The sequence below is a fragment of the Aspergillus wentii genome (assembly GCF_001890725.1).
Source record: "Aspergillus wentii DTO 134E9 unplaced genomic scaffold ASPWEscaffold_4, whole genome shotgun sequence".
NCBI classification, from domain to species: Eukaryota; Fungi; Ascomycota; class Eurotiomycetes; order Eurotiales; family Aspergillaceae; genus Aspergillus; species Aspergillus wentii.
In genome coordinates, this window is record NW_024467835.1 from 3,731,941 (window position 1) to 3,752,040 (window position 20,100).

At 46.8% G+C, this 20,100-nt stretch overlaps 9 protein-coding genes across 9 annotated transcripts; 6 read left to right on the plus strand and 3 right to left on the minus strand.

The window, feature by feature from the left end:
• The first annotated feature begins 297 nt into the window (after window positions 1-297).
• On the plus strand, window positions 298-1,441 carry ASPWEDRAFT_41314 (NmrA/HSCARG family protein). Its single transcript, XM_040835527.1, has 3 exons — window positions 298-485; window positions 532-943; window positions 993-1,441. The coding sequence occupies exons 1-3, from the start codon at window positions 312-314 to the stop codon at window positions 1,334-1,336; spliced, it is 930 nt and encodes a 309-aa protein (XP_040689756.1). The 5' UTR covers window positions 298-311; the 3' UTR covers window positions 1,337-1,441.
• Window positions 1,442-4,414: 2,973 nt separating this feature from the next.
• On the plus strand, window positions 4,415-5,582 carry ASPWEDRAFT_41318 (CRAL-TRIO domain-containing protein). The gene is made up of 3 exons (XM_040835528.1): window positions 4,415-4,453; window positions 4,499-5,064; window positions 5,117-5,582. Exons 2-3 carry the CDS (start codon window positions 4,747-4,749, stop codon window positions 5,465-5,467), a joined length of 669 nt encoding a protein of 222 aa, XP_040689757.1. The 5' UTR covers window positions 4,415-4,453; window positions 4,499-4,746; the 3' UTR covers window positions 5,468-5,582.
• Window positions 5,583-6,036: 454 nt separating this feature from the next.
• ASPWEDRAFT_110317 (alkene reductase) lies at window positions 6,037-7,128 on the plus strand (the record flags this gene model as incomplete). Its single annotated transcript, XM_040828163.1, has 1 exon — window positions 6,037-7,128. The coding sequence occupies one exon, from the start codon at window positions 6,037-6,039 to the stop codon at window positions 7,126-7,128; it is 1,092 nt and encodes a 363-aa protein (XP_040689758.1).
• Window positions 7,129-7,262: 134 nt separating this feature from the next.
• Window positions 7,263-10,872, minus strand: ASPWEDRAFT_109538 (putative ABC efflux transporter; the record flags this gene model as incomplete). Its single annotated transcript, XM_040828091.1, has 2 exons — window positions 7,263-7,888; window positions 7,935-10,872. The coding sequence occupies 2 exons, from the start codon at window positions 10,870-10,872 to the stop codon at window positions 7,263-7,265; spliced, it is 3,564 nt and encodes a 1,187-aa protein (XP_040689759.1).
• A 328-nt stretch (window positions 10,873-11,200) lies between these two features.
• ASPWEDRAFT_110782 (uncharacterized protein) lies at window positions 11,201-12,705 on the minus strand (the record flags this gene model as incomplete). Its single annotated transcript, XM_040828208.1, has 4 exons — window positions 11,201-11,436; window positions 11,481-11,920; window positions 11,965-12,079; window positions 12,126-12,705. 4 exons carry the CDS (start codon window positions 12,703-12,705, stop codon window positions 11,201-11,203), a joined length of 1,371 nt encoding a protein of 456 aa, XP_040689760.1.
• Window positions 12,706-12,792: 87 nt separating this feature from the next.
• On the minus strand, window positions 12,793-14,415 carry ASPWEDRAFT_41323 (FAD-binding oxidoreductase). Its single transcript, XM_040835529.1, has one exon. It carries the CDS (start codon window positions 14,369-14,371, stop codon window positions 12,830-12,832), a length of 1,542 nt encoding a protein of 513 aa, XP_040689761.1. The 5' UTR covers window positions 14,372-14,415; the 3' UTR covers window positions 12,793-12,829.
• A 225-nt stretch (window positions 14,416-14,640) lies between these two features.
• ASPWEDRAFT_156486 (FAD-dependent oxidoreductase) lies at window positions 14,641-16,346 on the plus strand. Its single transcript, XM_040829706.1, has 3 exons — window positions 14,641-15,009; window positions 15,053-15,680; window positions 15,731-16,346. Exons 1-3 carry the CDS (start codon window positions 14,705-14,707, stop codon window positions 16,181-16,183), a joined length of 1,386 nt encoding a protein of 461 aa, XP_040689762.1. The 5' UTR covers window positions 14,641-14,704; the 3' UTR covers window positions 16,184-16,346.
• Window positions 16,347-16,626: 280 nt separating this feature from the next.
• On the plus strand, window positions 16,627-17,274 carry ASPWEDRAFT_41325 (uncharacterized protein). The gene has a single exon (XM_040835530.1). The coding sequence runs from the start codon at window positions 16,742-16,744 to the stop codon at window positions 17,036-17,038; it is 297 nt and encodes a 98-aa protein (XP_040689763.1). The 5' UTR covers window positions 16,627-16,741; the 3' UTR covers window positions 17,039-17,274.
• Window positions 17,275-17,972: 698 nt separating this feature from the next.
• ASPWEDRAFT_172875 (RNA recognition motif domain-containing protein) lies at window positions 17,973-18,401 on the plus strand (the record flags this gene model as incomplete). Its single annotated transcript, XM_040830986.1, has 4 exons — window positions 17,973-17,995; window positions 18,050-18,122; window positions 18,178-18,284; window positions 18,341-18,401. 4 exons carry the CDS (start codon window positions 17,973-17,975, stop codon window positions 18,399-18,401), a joined length of 264 nt encoding a protein of 87 aa, XP_040689764.1.
• Between the last annotated feature and the right edge of the window lie 1,699 nt (window positions 18,402-20,100).

Below are 20,100 nucleotides of genomic sequence, written 5' to 3' on the forward strand. Positions count from 1 at the left end.
CCATTATTCATAATATTTTACAATAGTTTGACTCGGCATACTGTTCAACCCCGGCTTATCATAATATTATCAATCAATAGACATCTTTCGCGGCTGACAAAACCGTGGTTGCTCGGAATGGGTACTCCGGGGGAGCTGCATACTGCACGCTGATTGGCTGTGGGGTCTCGGCCTCGGGGTTCTTTATACATAATGCCCGTCGAGATGATGTAATTTATATCAGGACATCCATGTGTATAAAATAATCAATATATTCATTGTATAATCGTCTACAAGACTCCATTCTATCATCAGAAAAAAGAATCCTCACAATGTCCAAACTCATCACCGTCTTCGGCGCAACCGGCAACCAGGGTGGTTCTATAATCAAAGCCATCCTTGCCGATGCTGCCTTGTCCAAGGAGTTCAAGATCCGAGGTATCACTCGCGATGTATCCAAGCCTGCTGCACAGGAGTTGGTGAAGCAGGGTGTTGAAGTCAAGAGTGTACGTTCCCCTTGTCTATCTATCTTGAGAAATCTAACAAAGCAAGGCCGACATGGACTCGACAGCCTCTCTGGTCGATGCCGTCAAAGGCTCTCACACTGTCTTCCTGGTCACTACTCCAGCATGGGGCGGCGGCTTTGAAGTCGAGCTAGTCCACGGCACGAATGTCGCCAACGCAGCCAAAGAAGCAGGCGTGCAGCACATCATCTTCTCCTCTCTGCTCAACGTGACGGAGACTTCTGGCGGTCGCCTTACGAATGTGCACCACTTTGACATGAAGCAAAAGGTCGAAGCATATATTCAATCCACCGGATTGCCTGCCACATTCGTCCTGCCTGGCTACTTCATGTCCAACTTTGCTGGCTTTGGTATGATCCGCAAGGGTGAGGACGATGTGTATACCCTCGCCTACCCGGTTTCCAGCACCGCCAAGTTCCCTTTGATCGATATTTCTGAAGATTTTGGTAGGATCCCAATACCTTCAATACAAGATTCGGCTCACTGACGATATAGGCAAATTCGTCGTTGCCGCCATCAAGAAGCGCTCGGAGCTCATTGGGGCGCAGATTCTCGCCGCTGCCGATTACTACACTCCCGCTGAAATCCTGGCTGAATTCGAAGCAGTCACTGGTCACAAGACGCGATACGTACAGGTCGACTCGGAAACATACAAAGGGTTCATGCCTCCCCCGATTGCTGACGAGATGCTTGAGAATCATCTCTTTATCGATAACCCAGGCTACTACAACAATCGCAGCTTGGATGAGACGAAGAGCTTGTTGGCGAGTGTCGGGTTGAAGGCTACGACTTGGAGGGAGTATTTGGAGAAGAACAAGAGTAGCTTTGCTTAGTGGAGATTGTAATTGATAGGTAGCTTGAAGTAGTGGATATACCTTATGAGGGTTACTGCATATTTTATTTTTGATGAAACAATGAATAATGCCCTTATATTCGATGATGAACATGGATTAAAGCCTCTCCACAACCACAATTCAATTTATTATCATCATTACTGCATTAGGACTATACCAAGCCACAATATTCCAGGTATGAGACCCTCTTCCTATTCCCTCCCTTGGCCCTAGCACTGCAGAAAGCACTGAATTTGCAAGTGGTTGCGACTTTCACTCAATATGTCATTCTTTGCTTTCACGGGCTGCGATCTAACCCTACCACCGCAGAGCAATCAAAAGCAGTCTTTCTGAGCGAGCTAGGAAGCAGAATTGGGAATACCTAACAGTGCGAGATGAAAAGAGAGAGAGAACGCTTGACTCGTTCGAGTCGGCGCTTGGCCAGTCAGAAAAGGTTTACAGGCAGACTGATGGACTTTTCTTACTGGTGATACACCGACATATGAGGATTTGGTCGTGGGTGCTTGGACTGCTTGAGCTAAGGCGACGTTGAAGGAGTGGGATTACTTTCAGACTTGGTATGATGGTCTCTGGTGGAAGCCTCACAGATTATCAATCATCCCATCTATATGAACATGGGAGATATATGCTCTGTGTATTCTATGTGAATCAAACGCAGCAGTATACTAAGATTCATGGAATACTAGAAATGGCTCCTTGACAAATCCACCGCCAGCATTATTCATCCTTGAACTGCGGAGATATATCTTTGAATGCAGCCAAGACACTCTTTGTGTCCACTAGATCAGCACAGATTGCAAGTGGCATGATGTCACTTGTTCAAAAGAGTAAAGCCCAAGAAGGAAGGAGGATTTGGATGGATTAAGAAAGATCGGAGTGCTCCATCTTAAACTCCGAGGAGCGACGAATGGAGAAATGCTGCTGCTGTCATTCGTTGACCATCGCGGATAGACCCACTGTGGGTACTCTGTCGTGGTGGCTATTTATTTGATTGATTGAGAACTCTCAGAGAAAGATGGCAAAAAAGGACTGAGAAAATGCGGACTAAATAAAGAGAACTTCTGATTGGAAACACTCAAGTAATGTTTATGCTACAATCTTAATGATTTGCTATTATAATGCAGATATAGAGTGCATTAGCTGATTTTACTGAAGAATAAGCAAAACACGGTCAGAAACGTAATCGGAGAACCCATTTAAACCCTCCGGCTAGGCATTATCAATTATTAAAGTATCCGGACGTTATAAATCTGGTTTGGCTATACGTTGATCACCAAGATGGTGGTGTCGCCAGGCCACCTTTTATATCCGCCACTCTTCCCGGATAGCCCGGATCCGAAGCCGATGGATCAATCCCGGGATTACCAGCGGCATATCCACGTTGAATGTCCATGCTGAATATCGCCTCTGCAGATGTCCCAGAAATTAATATACATCTTATCTATTTCATACGCAATTTTTTATCCTTTTCCTTGTCTAGACAATTGAATGCGCATATACAACTCAGATGGAACCGGCCTCTCGCGGCGATCATCATGAGAATGTCGACCGACGTCCTCCGAACGATGAAATCAAATACAACCAGAAAAAAACATCACGGCTGAGGAGATGCACCAGGAAGAGACTGGACTGCAAAAACAAGAAAGCAGACGACGACAAACAGGACAATCTGGCATGGCAGCGATTATTCAACCGGATGAATCGACTAGAGAAGGTGCTAGAAGATCTATACAGAGAGTAAGAATGTCTATATTGGTCTCATTCAAAGCTAACCAGGTTATTAGAAAGTGTACTCGTGACATGGCCCCAAAGGAAGAGTCAGTCAGCATGGCATGTTATACTGGCAATATCCCCACCGTGCTGGATCGCAGTCAATACATCAACCAATGGCTGGAGGAAGTGTATCCGACACCTCAACCCAATCGGTGAATTTGAATTTGTGCATGTCAGTTATGATTGAGCGATGAAGTTTGATGAAAATGACGATAGCGATAATTTCATGTTATTGTATGGGCGATCAGTTTGCATTTTGGAATAGTGTATACCGTGCCTCCAATTGGACGGCTTCTGATAGTGGCATGTGGATATCAAAGCATAAACTTCGGCGATTCGGCCTTTCTAAACATAATATAGAATTGGATATTATGTATACAGTTTTGAGCATTCCACTCCTCAATATTCCGCGCTAAACAGTGGTTGCATTTCCAGAGGTCCGGCCACGGTCCGTATTTCGGGCGGGCAGGGTGGGTTAAAGTGCACCATCGTGAGTTCGTCCGGCCGTGAGGAAGATTCTGGACATTAAGGCTGAGCTTCCACAGGTGAAGGCATAGAATCATGCTATTTGATATCCTTGTTATTAAAAATATAACCGATTCGAAATATCTAGACACCCATCACGTGAGAAACAATTGATTGTTATTAGCTGGAACTTTTTAGTCAATATATATATAGACAAGTCGATGTTGACGTGCTTCTAGACCCTTAGTTACTCATGTTTTAACCCAACATTAAAAAAAATGACATCTGATAGAAACTGTAAAATTATACTTTTCTTTCTCTATTAGCTAGGTTATAGCTAAGAATAATGCATTATGTCCGAACCATGATTCAATGTGTGCTTCGATGATCATCTGATGATGAACGGGACTCGGAGTTAGGAAGGGCGAAAGCCGATCAAAATCCGGTGGCACCAATCAGAGATAGAAGATCGATTAGCAATACTTAGTGTGAAGAAACCTTATTTTGGATTGTTGCTTTCTAATCATGCTTTCATTTTTATAAGCCTATGTGTATTCATCTGGCCTAGGGGTACCAAGTGTAAAATAGTTATTTTTACAAGAGAGAGGGCACAACTGAGACTATCTATACACCTAGCTAGTATCACTCTACAATGTCTGTCATTTCTACACCGCGGAGAGAGCTATTCGAACATAGAAAGAAAGATCCTATGCTCACTACATTTTCAGCCGCAGGGCATACTCATTCTGCTCTTCCTGCCCCTCTTCAAGCACAGCTCGACGCATTTAAGAACCTTTTAACCCAAAGAGGCTATGTCATCTCTAATAGTAGAGATGGCACAGACGATACAACGTTACTGTAAGTATTGATGTGCTATTAATGACACTGTGCTAACCACCCTAGGCGGTTTCTGCGGGCACAGAAGTTTGACATCAGTCTTGCCTTTCAACACTTCCATACAGCGCAGACATGGCGAAAGCAGCATGGTATTCGGACATTCTATGAGACTGTAGATGTTGAGTACTATGAAGAATCGAGAAAGATGGTATGTCTCCTCCTGCTTCGCAACTAGGCCTAGCTAAAGAGGAATAAAGTATCCGCAGTGGACTGGTCGACGGGACAAAGACGGTCACCCCGTCTATGTATTTCCAATGAGGCATCTGACCAAGAGGAGATTGGACAACTACACAAGGACCATTTCATCCTGTCCAACATCGAAGAATCATCAGTCTGACCTTCCTCCACAAGATCTTCACTTCCATGCACTCTATGAAAACCTGCTATATTTCGTCTTTCCTCTTGTTTCAGAATTACCTCGGCCGGAGATGTCTAAACCGGTCAGTGCATCAACACACATCATCGACGTGAGTGGAGTCAGCATCATGCAATTCTGGGGTATACGGAAGTATCTCCAGGAATCCAGTACAGCAGCTACAACACACTATCCAGAGACATTGGGTCGGGTATTTGTACGTCTTTCTGATTTAGTTCTGTCTATCACGATAACTAACCTCATTATAGGTCATCGGAGCCCCTCATTTTTTCAAATCCATCTGGGACGTCATCAGCCAGTGGTTCGACCCAGTCACCCGGTCAAAGATTTTCCTCCTGTCTCCATCTGAAGTGCAGCAGACGCTCCGCTCATATATTGATCCATCCAATCTCCCCAAGGAATATGGCGGCGAGCTACACTGGCACTGGCAGGATTTGCCGAATCTGGACGCACCAGCCCGGGAATTGGTGGACGGGTTATACCATAAGACATACCGGGGCGATATATTTGCCAAAGGCCCGGTTGTCTTTCAGGATGGTTGTATTAAGCTTCTGGGGAATGTTGATGGGAAGCCCAGGCGAAATGACTTTTGCCCTTGACGGTGTATGACTCTTGACTTTGTATCAACAGTAGTTTACCATCGTAGTATAAATGTAATTGATATTGCCATTGCTTCTCAAAGCAATCACCAGTATCGCGATATAGTTATCTAACTGCTATGTATTCATATGTTGGATTCTTTCTTCACTATCGCATCGCTACATTCTCCTTTTTGCGATTTAGTAAAGCATTCAGCTCGTTGAATAGCTTCATTATTGTTATGACTACGGACTGCTTTTAGAAGCAATTGAAAGAACCAAACTTTCCTCAATCATCATCCACATGATGAAAGCAATCTAGCATGACTGACTTTGGATAGTCCACAATAGTCCATTGACCTTGATAAAGAAGGTAATAATTAATAATCACATTTAAATCCGCCTATAAATCCGCTTACCAACACGGAGTACTGTAAACCGGGCATCTGATTGGCCCGGAGCCGTTCCTTCCCGACTGCTAAGGTAAGGCTTGGTCATCACTCTCCATGCATATATAGATCAACGATGATCCTCATAAACAGTCAATCAAAACATCATTTCGTCAATCTTTCTCCTTTACACCACCCACCATGTCCAAACTCTTCACTCCCCTCAAAGTCGGCCGCGCCCTCCTCAACCAGCGCATCGCCATGGCCCCCATGACCCGCCTCCGCGCAGACAACAACCACCTCCCCCTCCCCTCCGTCAAAGAATACTACCAGCAGCGCGCCGCCATCCCAGGAAGTCTCCTAATCACAGAAGCCACCGTCATCAGCCAGCGTCACGGCGGCTACCCCAACGTCCCAGGTATCTATACAGACGCGCAGATCGCCGCGTGGAAGGAAGTCACCGACGCCGTGCACGAGAAGGGCTCATATATCTACCTGCAGTTATGGGCGTTGGGTCGCACAGGAAACCCGGGCTTCCTGGCGAACTCCAGTTACCCGCTTGTGTCTAGTAGCGATGTGCCGATGAAGAGTGCGTTTAGCGATGAAGTTCATTATCCGACGCCTCTAACGGAGGAGGGGGTACGAGGGGCGATTTCGGACTTTGCCTACGCGGCGGAGAATGCTATGCGTGCTGGCTTTGATGGTGTCGAGATCCACGGTGCGAATGGGTATCTCGTCGATCAGTTCATCCAGGACGTCTCGAACAAACGAACAGACGCCTGGGGCGGAAGTATAGAGAACCGATCCAGATTCGCGGTGGGTGTGACTCGTGCTGTGACCGAGGCCGTGGGCAACGATCGCACTGCCATCCGATTGAGCCCGTGGAGTCGATACCAGGGCATGCGGATGGAAGATCCCATTCCGCAGTTTTCGAATGTCGTGGAGCAGCTGGCCGAGTTGAAGCTTGCATATCTTCATGCGTGTGAGTCTGATGCGGACAGCGACAGTCTGCACTTCCTTCTTGATGCATACAAGGATGCCAGTCCTGTTGTCGTTGCAGGAGGATATAATGGAGAAACAGCCAAGGAGGCCGTCGACAGCAAGTATAAGAACAGGGATGTGGTTGTTGCGTTTGGCCGGCCATACATCTCCAACCCCGACCTGGCGTTTAAAGTCAAGACGGGCCTTGCTTTGAGCGAGTTTGACTATTCGACCTTTTATTCGCAGAACCCAGAGGGGTATACGGATTATCCATTCAGCGAGGAGTTCAAGGCGATTCAGGCTGCGGCTTAGTTTCGCTCGATGTGATTTCTTTTTTCGATCTTTGATATGTATATAGATCTCGAATTTGTTAAATACTTTCTTTCATACTGTCATTCTGTATCGTGGTTTCATCCCATCTCCTTAATCCGGGGATGATACTTACATTAGACGAAATACGCCCTAATCTTGACCGCGACATATGCAGCAACTCTATATGCAACGAGACAAACAGCCAACCCAATGAGATTATACGATGGATCACCATCCATCTTGTATAACCTCAACACCTCCTCCCCCTCCGACACTGGACAACTCCCACCATCCAACCTCTCCGAATTCGCACAGCTAAACCTCCTCCCAGCCAGCATATACTCCGTCATCGTCGCAGTCGCATACTTCACCGGCGATAAATGGTTAAACGCCTGGAACACGACCGGCGGAGTGGGATTCATCACCCCGCCCAGTGTATACGCGATAAACCCCATCAGGGAGATTAAGCACAACGCGAGCCCTGTATGCGAGATGCACGTATACATGATTATCCCGATCGACTCGCCACAGTTGATAATGACGAATGCGGTAAAGGCGGAGATAAAGACCATTTTGCCGGCTGGGGTTAGGCCGACTGCTGTTACTAGGGCACCGAAGAGGATTGACGAGAGCAGTTCCAGGGGGAGTTTGGTGAGTGTGTATTCGAGGACGAAGGCCTCGGGGGTGATGCACCGGTCGATGAGTTCGTCGTCGAAGGCTTTCTGTTGGATGGGGTATGTTGACGTGTTTTGGATCATTCCTGGATACGTTAGAGGTGTGATGGACGAGTACGAGATGAGACATACCCAGAAAGTAGAGGACGCAGAATTCCTGCGATAGACCGAGGATGGTCTGAACGGCGGCATAATCATGCTTTAACGGCGCAAAGAATAAGGTGATGATGATGCCCACTCCAATTGGACCTGCGAGATGGAATCCAACTAGATATGGTCGTCGATACATGCCGATAAAGGCGCGGTGGAGGATAGTTGGGAGGATGATGCGAAGCGGCTTTTGTTGCTTCTTCTGGCTATCCAGAGATGACGCCTTCACTTCTGGCTGCGGTATATGTGGAAATGCATGGGGGGCATCGCCTGAGATGATATCCATAATCAGGTCCGCTGGATTGGTCTGTCCACCATAGTATTGAGTGAGATGGTGTAAGAGTGTTTCCCCTGGCCCCGTATACAGCACTGAACCAGCATGCCCGAGAAGAAGAACATTCGAAAAGTGCCGATACAGATCGGACCGTGGCTGATGCACGCTCAATATGATAGTTCGACCCTCTTTGGCCAACGCAGCAAGAATATCAAAGATAGTCGCCGAAGAAAACGCATCCAAACCGGACGTAGGCTCATCAAGGACCAACACACGCGGGTCATGGAGAAGTTGAATGGCAATGGACAAACGACGCATTTCACCTCCGCTGATTCCTCTGAACGTGTCGTCGCCAACGAGAGAATCAGCGCAGTTTTGCAGACCCATTTGTTGGAGAATTTGATCTGCCTTGTTTTGTGCGTCCTTGGTGGATATACGCCCAGGAAGACGTAGTCGAGCTGCATGATAGAGTGTTTCTCGTACGGTCAGGAAGGGATAGAGAGAATAGTCTGTCTGGAGGACATATGAGGATATAGCCTGCATGTCCTTTGCTGAACAGCGTGTTCCATTATAGAGAATATCTCCGGTGGTTTTGTTTCTCGTGTTGAATGAAGAGTGTATTCTTCCGGTAATGGCGTTGAGAAGAGTCGACTTGCCACTCCCAGATGGACCCATGATGATGTTCAGCTGTCCAGGATGGAATGTCGTTGACAGCGACTGCAGGATAGCGCGTGAATGTGATTTCCTGAATCGTTTGAGTATTGCAAGGGAATAATCCTGTACTTGGATAGTGACATCTGGCTGGTCTGAGCCACTGGGTAGCAATTCAATCTCACCACCGTCAACGGAAGAAGAGCTGCTATTCTGCGCAGTTGTAGCGTTCGGACGCTTATAGTGTAGAAGAAGCACAGCCACCACATACAACCCGACAATGAATCCAATCAAAACCACCACAGGCTTCCAGATCCAATTACGAGGAAATCCCAAGCGATCCATTATGAAGACGCCCGTGTACTCCTTGCACCGAGGATCAGCCGGATCACTAGAATACGGACAGTCATACAACTGACCATACGGAGATGGATTCGGTCCGGTGAATTCATTCGCCAGTAACGCCCCAAACCCATAGAACTGAGGATCAATCCACTTCAGCCATCGTGTATAAACGGGGATCTGGTCGAGCTGGACGAAATTCCCGCACGCCACCAGCTGAAGTGTGATGGCGAGGTTGGCTGCAATCGTTGCAACTGGGAATCGTCGGTCGATTGCGATGCAGACCAAGGATAAGGCAAGGGTGGTGTAGTATAGCAGCAAGACGATCAAGACAAAGATGAAGAATCGAGATGCTTGAGGCTGGAATCCAACCATGAAGTAGAAGATGGCGCAGGATATAAAACACCCCGGGATGTCCTCAATCAGCGCCTTTGCTGCTCGACGACTGATCACGTAGCCGAGGACCGTCACGGCGCCTTCTCGCCTCTCACGGTCAAATGATTGAATGTCGATGGAGAGACGGAAGACTTCGTACATTAGAATCAAGTACCCATTGTTGAGGGCCGTGACGACGAAGAGGGCACTTTGTCTGGATCGAATAGCCTGTAGTCCTCCATCGAGCTGGAAGAAGATGTATCCGGTGATGAGGGATACAGTGGTAGTCAGGGCGAGTGAACTGAAGACTCCAATAGGATCACGAAGAGATGTCTTAATAGTGCGACGAGTCAAGACACGCACTTGATGGGGAAGAGATCCTGGTTGGGATGGAGTGACTGGCGATGGAGTCACAGATAAAACAGGTTCATCTTTCCTGGGCGATTGCGATTTCCAGCATTCTGTTAGTCGTTGTATCCTCTCTGATGACCTCGCTTTTGCTGCTGTCGACCGATAATCTACCGCCATCAGATCGACAAGATACTCGGCTGGATGAAAAGGAATCTCGAAACCAATAGACGCAAAGTAGGAACGGACAGCATCAACACCACCACTATACAAAACACTTCCCTGCGACAGCATTACAACATGGTCAGCCAGATTCCAAATCTCCGCGCGAGGAGTGTGAATCGACGCCACCACCGTTCTTCCATTCCTGACGAGCTGATGCAGGATTTTCATAACATCATATGCGCGCGTCGCATCAAGGCCCGTCGTGGGCTCATCGCAGAGGAGATACGATGGATTCGACAGAAGTTGCACACCAAGACTGGTTCGTCGGACTTCACCACCACTGCAGCGTCTGATCTGAGTGTTGGCGCAGTTCGCCAGTCCGAGTTGGACAATGAGCTGCTCGGTTACTCTGGTTCTCTCGCATGGATGTGCTAATGGTAATTTCAGATCAGCTGTATATCGCAGCGTCTCTTTAACTGTCAATGAAGGGAGGAGATAATCCTTCTGCGTGACATATGCTGTGTTACAGCCATCATCGACGAAGACATCGCCTTCAATTTGCGCAGACCTTCTATCCAATCGTCTAGAAATAATGTCGAGAAGAGTTGTTTTGCCACCCCCACTGGGTCCGATGATGATCGTTAGACATCCCTTGGGTATTTGCAGAGATATATCATCCAGAATGCACTTTGACGATTCTTTATTCTTGCGTTCATATGAAATGGGCTTCAAGAGTATGTCTGTCAGAGACGATGCTATTTTCATATGAACAGACAGGCCACTGATGGAAATGCCAGGCCCATCGTAACTGGACGACCGATCAGCGAACATTCTGAAGACTGTTCCAAGTCACATTGCACACATGGCATAGTATATGGGAATACTATAAGCTATTTCACATGCAGCAATACCCCTGATACCTGCCTTGGTAGGTCGTATATGCAAGGAACCATCCCTTGCCGGTCCCGTCCTATATTAAATCACATTCCACAGTAATATCCGGCGCCACAGGAGTGGATCAAGTCAAAGTGATACCTCATATTCCCCATTCTCCGGAATTGATCATCCCCACCCCCTGTTGACATGCCGCTGCTTAAAAAACACCCGGAATCAACCTCCACTTCACCAGCCGCTGATACTCCTCCCACGCCTTGCCATGTTTCGCCAAGCACCGCTTCTCGTCACGCAGACAGCGATGAATGAGCAGTCCTGTCATCCAGGCAAAGTATGTGTACGGGAGAAAGTGATCCCAGCCACAGCAGACACATGCACAGAAAGACAGGATCAAATCGCCAATGTAATTCGGGTGACGGACGATACCCCAGCATCCTGGACCGTTAGACCTGCTTTGCATATATCGAAAGAAAACTTACCAGAACGAAGGAGGAGGGATTCATTGATCTCGCCGGTGGCAGTTGTATATCTACTTTTGATGACTTTCGGTCTCTGGCCTGCGATTTTACAGTTGATTCCTTTGGTCCGGAGAAGGTGCTTTTGATGATTTGCTAGGCGGAAGAGGATGTATCCCAGTACTCCGGTGGTGAGGATGAGCCAGAATGTCGTAGTGGATAGATGCTCAGGACGAGAAGAAAGATACTGTGCTTGAGAAGTGTAGATATACGGCAGCCACACAGCCGATCCCCAGCCGAGATAGAAGCCAAAATGGTCATGGGCAATGTCGATCGTGTTGAGATACCATGCTTCATTGATGAAAAAGTCCACCACGTATATGGTATGCAGGATGATCACGATCAGCATTGAATTGGAGACAGTTCCATAGTGATGATACTGCTGCGCTGCAAAGGAGAGGTCACTATAACAGTCAGCAATAGCTTCATATAGAAGTGCTATACCAACATGACAACCCATGAATTCATCCCTAACCGTCCAATCTGGAACAGCTTAAAATCCCAATATCGCCCAATCCGGGGATTTAATTCAATCCCAGAAAGGAAATCATGGAATATCGATCCTGTCTTATTAGCATTTCACATGATAGTATGAATCGATAGACGCACCGCTTAATCTCCGATCTTGCATGTAACTCGGCATGAATCGCCCCTTTAGCCACGCGAGAACAGAAACCGCAATGCCATATATATTGGCTGCTACGAGGACACCCCCCCAGCTGTCGGCCAGTGCTGCAGCGGCTTGCACCCCTCCTTTCCAGGCGATAAGGAGGAATACCCCAACTGTGACAAACCATGATGCCAACCCGTTCATTTTGTACGGGAGAGCATTGCCACCAGGTGTTTGCGCACCACTGACAATCTTTCCTGGGAGGGTAGAATAAAGAACAGCCTGGCCGATAACCCAGCCTGTGTAGATAGTTGCAGAATGGGTGGTTAATCGAGGTAAATAACGGAGAAAAAAGTCCGACCATGAGGATATCAATGCAATCCCCGCATCAAGAACAGATCCATTAAAATGCTGTAGCGAAATGAAGATAAACAAGACAAATAAAGGAGATGCAATCACTGCGCCCATGCTGAGAATGCCAGAGAAAGCAGAAACCTCACTCCGACGACCCCAAAGGGCGTTACCGGGAGTATCATCTTTGAGGATGATATGCTTGGTGGTTACTCGATTTCGGATCATGGTGGGTGATGATAGAATGAAAAGAGAACTGATGGCAGAGTGGGAGATATAAAGGGGGAATGTTGGTTTCTTTCCCCCTGCATGAAGCTGCAGGATAATGAGGGGTTATCATATGCAGGAATATCTATAAATACCGGATGCATGAATAGTACATGAAAAGCATCCCCACGATAGACACAAACACTGCCCTTCCCATCCAGCTCTCCTTTTCCGATAGCAAATACTCCTTATGGATAAAAGTATGCAATAGTCCGTACAGTCCATCCAACATCCCCATGCTCTTTTCCCCATCGTTTGCCAGATTCACCCTCACCTTCTCAAACAACGTCGGCAGATATGTCGCGTGGTACTTTTCTCGTAGCGCATCTAGAGGCTTTCTATTATAGATCGACCAGAAGTGTTCTTCTGTATAGTATGTCCGACCATACAACCACTTCTCACCACCCAGGCTCTGGACTTTCCTCTCCATTTCCTTGTTCAGACGAACACAATCGTGATAGTCCTCCGGCCCAGGTCCCCAGACTCCAAAATTCAGCATCATATCTGGCTGCAGATGAGCGTCTTTGTCGTGTCGCTGTGCGAGTAGACCGTGGATTTGCGACTCATCCAGTGCTCGAGTCGTTTGACGCAGCGGACACAGCCAGAGGGGATACTTTTGGAATGAATCGTCGAGGTAATTCACGAATTCCTCTGCTCCCGCATACGGGATGGCGATGTCCTGGATGATGTACCGATTGAATAAACCGCTTTTATGCACAGCGTGGTACATGACGCTCGTATGCGAGATACCATCCAACAGCCATCGGGTAAATCGTGATTGGGGAATACGAAAGTACTCAAATGCGTATTTTCCCACCCAGAACCCGCCCCGATCATAGCGGAAGAGATAGTCGAACAGGGGAATGAATTCGGTGACGGGCTGTGCTGATTCGACGTACTTTTCAACGTGCATGTAAAACCACGGATCGGTAGGCCGTGTAAAACGCTGAATCCGCTGCTCATCTGCTGTATCGACCAGCGACCCTTTGCAGATGACGCCTTTCGTCTTGCTGTACATAATACCGTCCAGATAACCCGCCGTCGGATCGGCGGTGATGGCTGCAATCCTGTCCAACGCGTCCGGCATGCCACAGATGGGGAAATATGTCAGCTCCACATACGGCTTTGCGTGGATGAGGCTGATTTCAAGCAGCGTCGTAATGCCCAACGATCCAAAGGACGAGGCAGCACCGTAGAACAAGTCCGGTTTGATCAAGGGCGATGCCTCGACGACCTCGCCATTCGCAAGTACCAGCTCCACACGCTTCACGGTGCGATCGAAGAATCCATGGCGAAATGAGCTGCTCTCGCCAGATGTCCCTGCGAAGCCACCTCCAGCGGTGATGCCGGAGAATTCCATCACGACTGGCGGAATGAAGCCATGAGGGAGGGTCGCTTGGACCAGCTCGTCCATGGACACATTGGGCTCGACCTGAATTGTCTGTTTCAGGGAGTCAATAGAAAAGGTACGTTTGAGTGAACTTGTATCGATGGTGTTCGATGCTGTTTTTGAGGATTTGCGGGTGCAATTTGTCGAACCATGGTAGATGTGATATGGTTGTTTGCGGTCGTAAAACTGGCGCACCTGAGATGCGATTTTGGCCACCACGATATCGTGCTCTTCCATGATGCAGAATATACGGAGTAGTTATAGAAGGTATAGTATAGTAGATTATTGACTCTGCAGTTGGATATTTATCTTGCGGTGAAAGATGAGAATGAACAGGCTGGCTATGTGATATGTCCAACCTCCACGTCACAAATGTTACACAGCACATCAGCACCAGGGACCATATCTGACTGGACAGAAAAGGAGACTTTAAAATAGGCCTGGATATCACAGTCACACTGCATAAAGCGACAATCATTCATGTTGTACATCTGATCGGCGGTGAATTTCTCCCCATCTTGCTTTTTTCTGACTCACAACCGGATCCATTTCTCAGATCGTTAACTCATCATGTCTCAAGACCGCAAATTCCATGTCATCATTATCGGTGGCTCTATCGCCGGCCTGGCTCTCGCTCATGCACTATCGACTGCCAATATCGACTATACACTCCTCGAAGCGAGAGACGACCCGTATAGTGATCATAACACCGGGGCTGGATTAACCCTCCTCCCCAACGCTGCCAGAATCCTGCATCAGTTGGGTGTTTATCATGAAGTAGCCAAACATACACAGCCGGTATACTGGCATACTACCTGGTTTGAAGATGGGAGGTTACTGCGCAGAGTTGATACTCGAGATCTGTGCTCTAGACGGTGTGTATAGCATTACCATGCAGGGTTTGGCTAACGATGTCAGGACTGGATATCCGCTTGCTGTAATCTCGCGACAAGGACTGTTGAGGTCACTATTCGATCATCTATGCGATAAAGAGCGAGTGCTGTTCAGTAAAAGGGTTATACAAGTCATTCCAGGCGCTTCGCGTGTCACAGTTCATTGTCAGGATGGATCTTCAATATCCGGTGATATTGTCGTCGGCGCAGATGGCATCCACAGCGTCACAAGGAGGCAGATGCTACAGTATATCCACAAACAGAAATATGATTTTCAAAGACCAAACATTTCCTTCAGCACTACATATTCCGGGCTCTTCGGTACATCATCTCCAACGCCAGGGCTGCAACCAGGCGAGGCCCATCGCACGTACGGCCATGGCTGGTCGATGATCGTGACAATTGGACATGATGAGACAGTTTACTGGTATGTCGCCATCAAATTTGATGGTTCACGCATACCACGACATCAGACAGACACATACATCGACACCATTGTAGCCCCATTTTTACAGAAACATGTCACAGCGCATGTACACTTTGGCGACGTATTCAAGAATACAATCTCCAGTCGACATGTTCCGCTTGAAGAATCCCTGGAGTGGCAGTGGTCTTGGGGGAGGATTGCATGTATCGGGGATGCGGTGCACAAGGTAGCCAGTATACCCATATTGCTATTTAGTATTTCAGCTAATAAGTACAGATGACGCCTAACATAGCCCAAGGAGCCAACTGTGCTATTGAAACAGCCGCAACTCTCGCAAACCACCTCATCTCTATTGCAAACAAACCAGAACAGCCGAGGGAAGATATTCTGGGGAAATGGTATTCCTCGCATTGGTGGCGCATGAAGCTATTCTATATATCATCCCAAACACTCATTCGCGTCGAGGCATCAACCACCTTCATTGCCCGGCTACTCGGGCTGTATATTGGCTTTTTCCATGGTGAGCTTGTCATGGGCATGCTGTCCGACATTAGCTGGTTTACTGCGCGGTTGGATCATTTGCCATTACCTCAGGTCAAAGAGGATAGGGGGAAAGATAGGAAAGTTACATCATGGAACGATATGTGTTGCAGCACGATGTGTATGGTGCTGCCTTTGGGGATTATTGTGGGCGGTGTATATGTCATGGGCTCAGCTATAAGGGGGTAAATCTCTCCAAGCTAATCGGCCTTATTGATCAAGCTATGCCATGTTGTCAATAATAGCTTACCACTAACTAGTAGAGTACAAGTAGCTGAAGATATGCTGACAGCCAGCTAAGGCCACCAATGGATATACGAGGATCTGCAAAAGTCCGCTGTTCTGAACTCCGGAGATGGCCAATCTCGTGTCTCTTTGGCCTGCGCCACACGTGGCAGACATCATTGCATTGTTCTTATTCGATGTGAGGACACAAGCAAACACATTTGCACAGCCTTGCCAAGAAGTAAATATAGACCACGTCCACTCAATACGAGGGCGATCATAAACGTGTTGTGATTAGGCCACCTCAATGTCAGCTTATACCAATAGTATGCAGGATACGAAAGTACATTTACTCAGGCTGCCTGTGCATGAAAATAGAAACAGCTTCCATGCGACAGCTATATATTGCCTTCTTCAATCTACACTTAGCTACCATCATCAAGAACCATTCAATCACTTCACAATCCAATTGTTAATCTATCCACCAGTATCTCAAGTCATACTATACTATCAAACAACAAAATGAAGTCCGCATTCATCCTCTCCCTCCTCGCCCTCACCTCCACTGCTGTGGGTTCTCCCTTCAGTCATACTTCTTCCTCCACTCCGTCGTCCACACCATCGTCTACTCCTTCGACTACTTCTTGTTTCACTTCCCACACTCCCTCAGCCTCGCCCTTCGGCATCCCGAAGCACGATTCAACCATTTGTGTTCGCAGGGACTGCCCTTCGAACCAAGTGTCCAAATGCTGCAAGCCGTGGGGTAGCCATGGATACTGTGTTGATGGCACCTGCTACTGCGGCAACAACTGTTTCTAAATTTCAACTTTGGGGAGAATGTTTGGAGGTGATTTGGCGGTTGTTCATGGAATATAAAGGTTTCCTTCATTCTCACATATTGTATATTGTTTCAGACGCCAATTTTACAGATCTACTTGTATTCATTGCTACATCTCGTTTAATACGTCCAGCATACCTTAACTACATCATAAACTTTTCTGTGTCAGGCATATACCATAGAGAATAGATATGACAGTTGCTTTCAAAGATTCGAGGTTCTCTTTAGCGTGTGTCTATATGATCAATAGGCTTATTAGCACTGTGATGAGGGTTACTAGATATATCCACCTCAACACACTATAATAATGGCTATCAGCTGTCCGTTGGACTAGATCCGTTTCACCTACCACTTACCTATTGTCTGTCGAGTATGAGATGTACTTTGATCGATCAACACAACGTGGTGGTCTCCCCAGGACGTAGCTGCATCAGATCGTAAATCATGTCCCACGTCGACCCCCTTATCTCCCCTTATCCCATCATTATTGACCATCATTACTGACCATCATGCATTTAAATTACACAATCTACCCTCCTCTTGCATGTTGCCAATTTGGGGAAAAAGCAGAGCCGGAAATTTTTTCCAGTACCTCGGCTAGTGGGGCTGAAAGTAGTCAGTAACCAACTGCGAGGGATCAACGAACTTCAGTTAAAGGGGCTGGATACTGTTGGTAAATGCAGACAGTTTATGACAAATAATTGTAGATTGAGTTCCAAGACACGTCAATGGCTTGCAGAAACGAATCTGTATGGATAACCCAAGAAGTGGATATATGGCTGAGCTGAATTGAGCTTAGCTGCAGAGCTCAGCCGAGCTGAAAAAATGCCCCTCCAAATAAAAACCCCTCCATCCCCGTTGAGCTTTTCTTCGTCTTCCAACTGTCACCATAATATACAGCAATTTCTGTTCATCATGACTACTAAACTCTTTGTTGGGTAAGTTGTGTCGTTAACAAACCGAGAATTGATTATATTAATTAATTTAATAAGCGGCCTCGCCTGGCAGACTACCGATCAGAGTTTGCAAAATGCCTTTGCGGAATACGGCACTGTCGAAGAAGCTGTATGTGAAGCTTACCTCTTTCTTCTATCAGACATTAGTTACTGATACCAGCCAGCGCGTGGTGAAAGACCGAGAGACTGGTCGGAGCAGGGGATTCGGCTTTGTCAGATTTGCCACTGCAGAGGAAGCCCAAGCAGCAGTCAATGCGCTGAACGAGCAGGAGTAATTATTTCCTAACTGGTTATATACATTCGAAGCTGACAGAAAACCTTTGATAGACTCGAAGGCAGGAGAATCAGAGTCGATCTCGCCGTTGAGAGACAAGGAGGTCGCCGCTAAGGATAAAATGGACTCATTGAGATGTTGCAAAATGAAGTCGGCTATATATAACCTTATCAGCGTGTCATTTCTTTCACAAGGAATCATGTTGTATGGATTCGCCAACGGTCCACAGTATCTGCACAAACATATTGGTGCTGTATGAGCTGGATGACAAAGACCATCATCTAGTCCTTCTTTCTCTGAGACAAGCCAAGATGGATTTGAATCTTCCAATTGGAAATAGTCTCATAATTAAGTTCAGACTGCCATTACTACCAGCCTAGTGTTGATTAGGTTCATCATTTCCATCGCCTGACAAGAACTCTACACCTAGTAGAGCAAAGATGTGTGGTACGTAACCCTACTCTTTTCAGGGCATTCCGAACAGCAGAGAGCAGCACATCAAATCAGCTGCGATCCTTGGCTATCGATTCTTTACTCGATATCATCATCGATTCCAGGCAAATATAAAAGTCAATATAGTTCTTGATATCACTGGCATAGTCTTTCAGTTTTCTTTATTTGAAATATCCATCATGGGATCTAGTACAGGTTGCAGTGACCAACATTTTGGGTGTTGCTGTCGTCATTTTATAGCAATTTTTGCTTCAAATATATAGCGATACAAATGTACCATAGCCCCTTTGCTGGATTCCTATCCTTTCTGTGTATCAGCAAACCGTAGCGTTCTAAGAGACACAGGGCCTCTATACCCAAAGCGTGGTATTATCATAGAAGGAGTGGAGATAAATAGTAGATAAGTGTCAAATGATATCTGAGGGACAATTTCTCCTGTTCCCCCGCGAACGCTAACATAAATAGGTAAGCTGGGGTGTTCTCTCCATTATCCAGAGCAAATATAGATGAATTCAACTGTACAGCCCTTTAAAACCTGCTTAAAAAGTATTCACGTGTTTAGTATGTTTCTCTGTTATTGTCAATCCCAGCTGATAGTCACAGGAGAATCTGAAACACTATGAATAAACCTGTATGTCTCCATCTCCTGTCTGCTGCTATGACTTTCTAACTTCCAGATTACATGAAATAAAATAGACTGAATTTTCGATGCCCTTCATTCGAAGCCAGTTTCTCAGAAGAAAGATGGCGAATAAACTACTCTATTGATACCTGCAGCGACCTTAGCCAATGACACATCAGTACGTTCTTAAAAATTAAGAAAGCCCAATCTTGTATAATTATCAGTTTCACTGCATTCTTCATCCGGTATAGCCTTGATCCTAGGGAATGCGCTTCCCACCGCAGTTGCCACACGTCCTGTTTTAAAATGCTAGATATTGGGAAGCATTATCTAACTTCGCCAATATGCACAATTTCAGTGCCTGATATTCCCGAAAACAAGCCGATTATCCTCGGGATCAGCCTGCCAACTGTCCGGGAGATCATAAAACAATCGGTCTATGCTTCGGGGTCTGAGTCAATCATCGGCTCGGGTCAAAGCACAGAACACAAAGCGCATTCTACCCATTTCGGGTAATTAGCAGCTATGCATAATCTCCTGCTTGACAGTTGACACGCCCAGACCAATCTATACCCAACGATATCCACCACGAATGTACGGTGTGCTCCCCTCCGAAACCACCTCCATTGTGCCCCTGTCCCTCAACAATGAAGATTTTTTCTAGCCTCTGTGAATAGTGGGCTATATCCCGTCCTGTGGACCATCCCGAGTCCATCATTGGTTCTTTTTTTAATCGTA

Excerpts from the sequence above, each read along its gene's own strand:
- ASPWEDRAFT_41323 (XM_040835529.1), bottom strand. The coding sequence starts at position 14,371 with ATGGAAGAGCACGATATCGTGGTGGCCAAAATCGCATCTCAGGTGCGC.
- ASPWEDRAFT_156486 (XM_040829706.1), top strand. The coding sequence starts at position 14,705 with ATGTCTCAAGACCGCAAATTCCATGTCATCATTATCGGTGGCTCTATC. Across the intron at positions 15,010-15,052 it reads CGAGATCTGTGCTCTAGACG|GACTGGATATCCGCTTGCTG; the intron begins GTGTGTATAGCA and ends TAACGATGTCAG. Across the intron at positions 15,681-15,730 it reads TCGGGGATGCGGTGCACAAG|ATGACGCCTAACATAGCCCA; the intron begins GTAGCCAGTATA and ends TAATAAGTACAG.
- ASPWEDRAFT_41318 (XM_040835528.1), top strand. The coding sequence starts at position 4,747 with ATGAGGCATCTGACCAAGAGGAGATTGGACAACTACACAAGGACCATT. Across the intron at positions 5,065-5,116 it reads AGACATTGGGTCGGGTATTT|GTCATCGGAGCCCCTCATTT; the intron begins GTACGTCTTTCT and ends ACCTCATTATAG.
- ASPWEDRAFT_41325 (XM_040835530.1), top strand. The coding sequence starts at position 16,742 with ATGAAGTCCGCATTCATCCTCTCCCTCCTCGCCCTCACCTCCACTGCT.
- ASPWEDRAFT_41314 (XM_040835527.1), top strand. The coding sequence starts at position 312 with ATGTCCAAACTCATCACCGTCTTCGGCGCAACCGGCAACCAGGGTGGT. Across the intron at positions 486-531 it reads AGGGTGTTGAAGTCAAGAGT|GCCGACATGGACTCGACAGC; the intron begins GTACGTTCCCCT and ends TAACAAAGCAAG. Across the intron at positions 944-992 it reads TTTGATCGATATTTCTGAAG|ATATAGGCAAATTCGTCGTT; the intron begins ATTTTGGTAGGA and ends GGCTCACTGACG.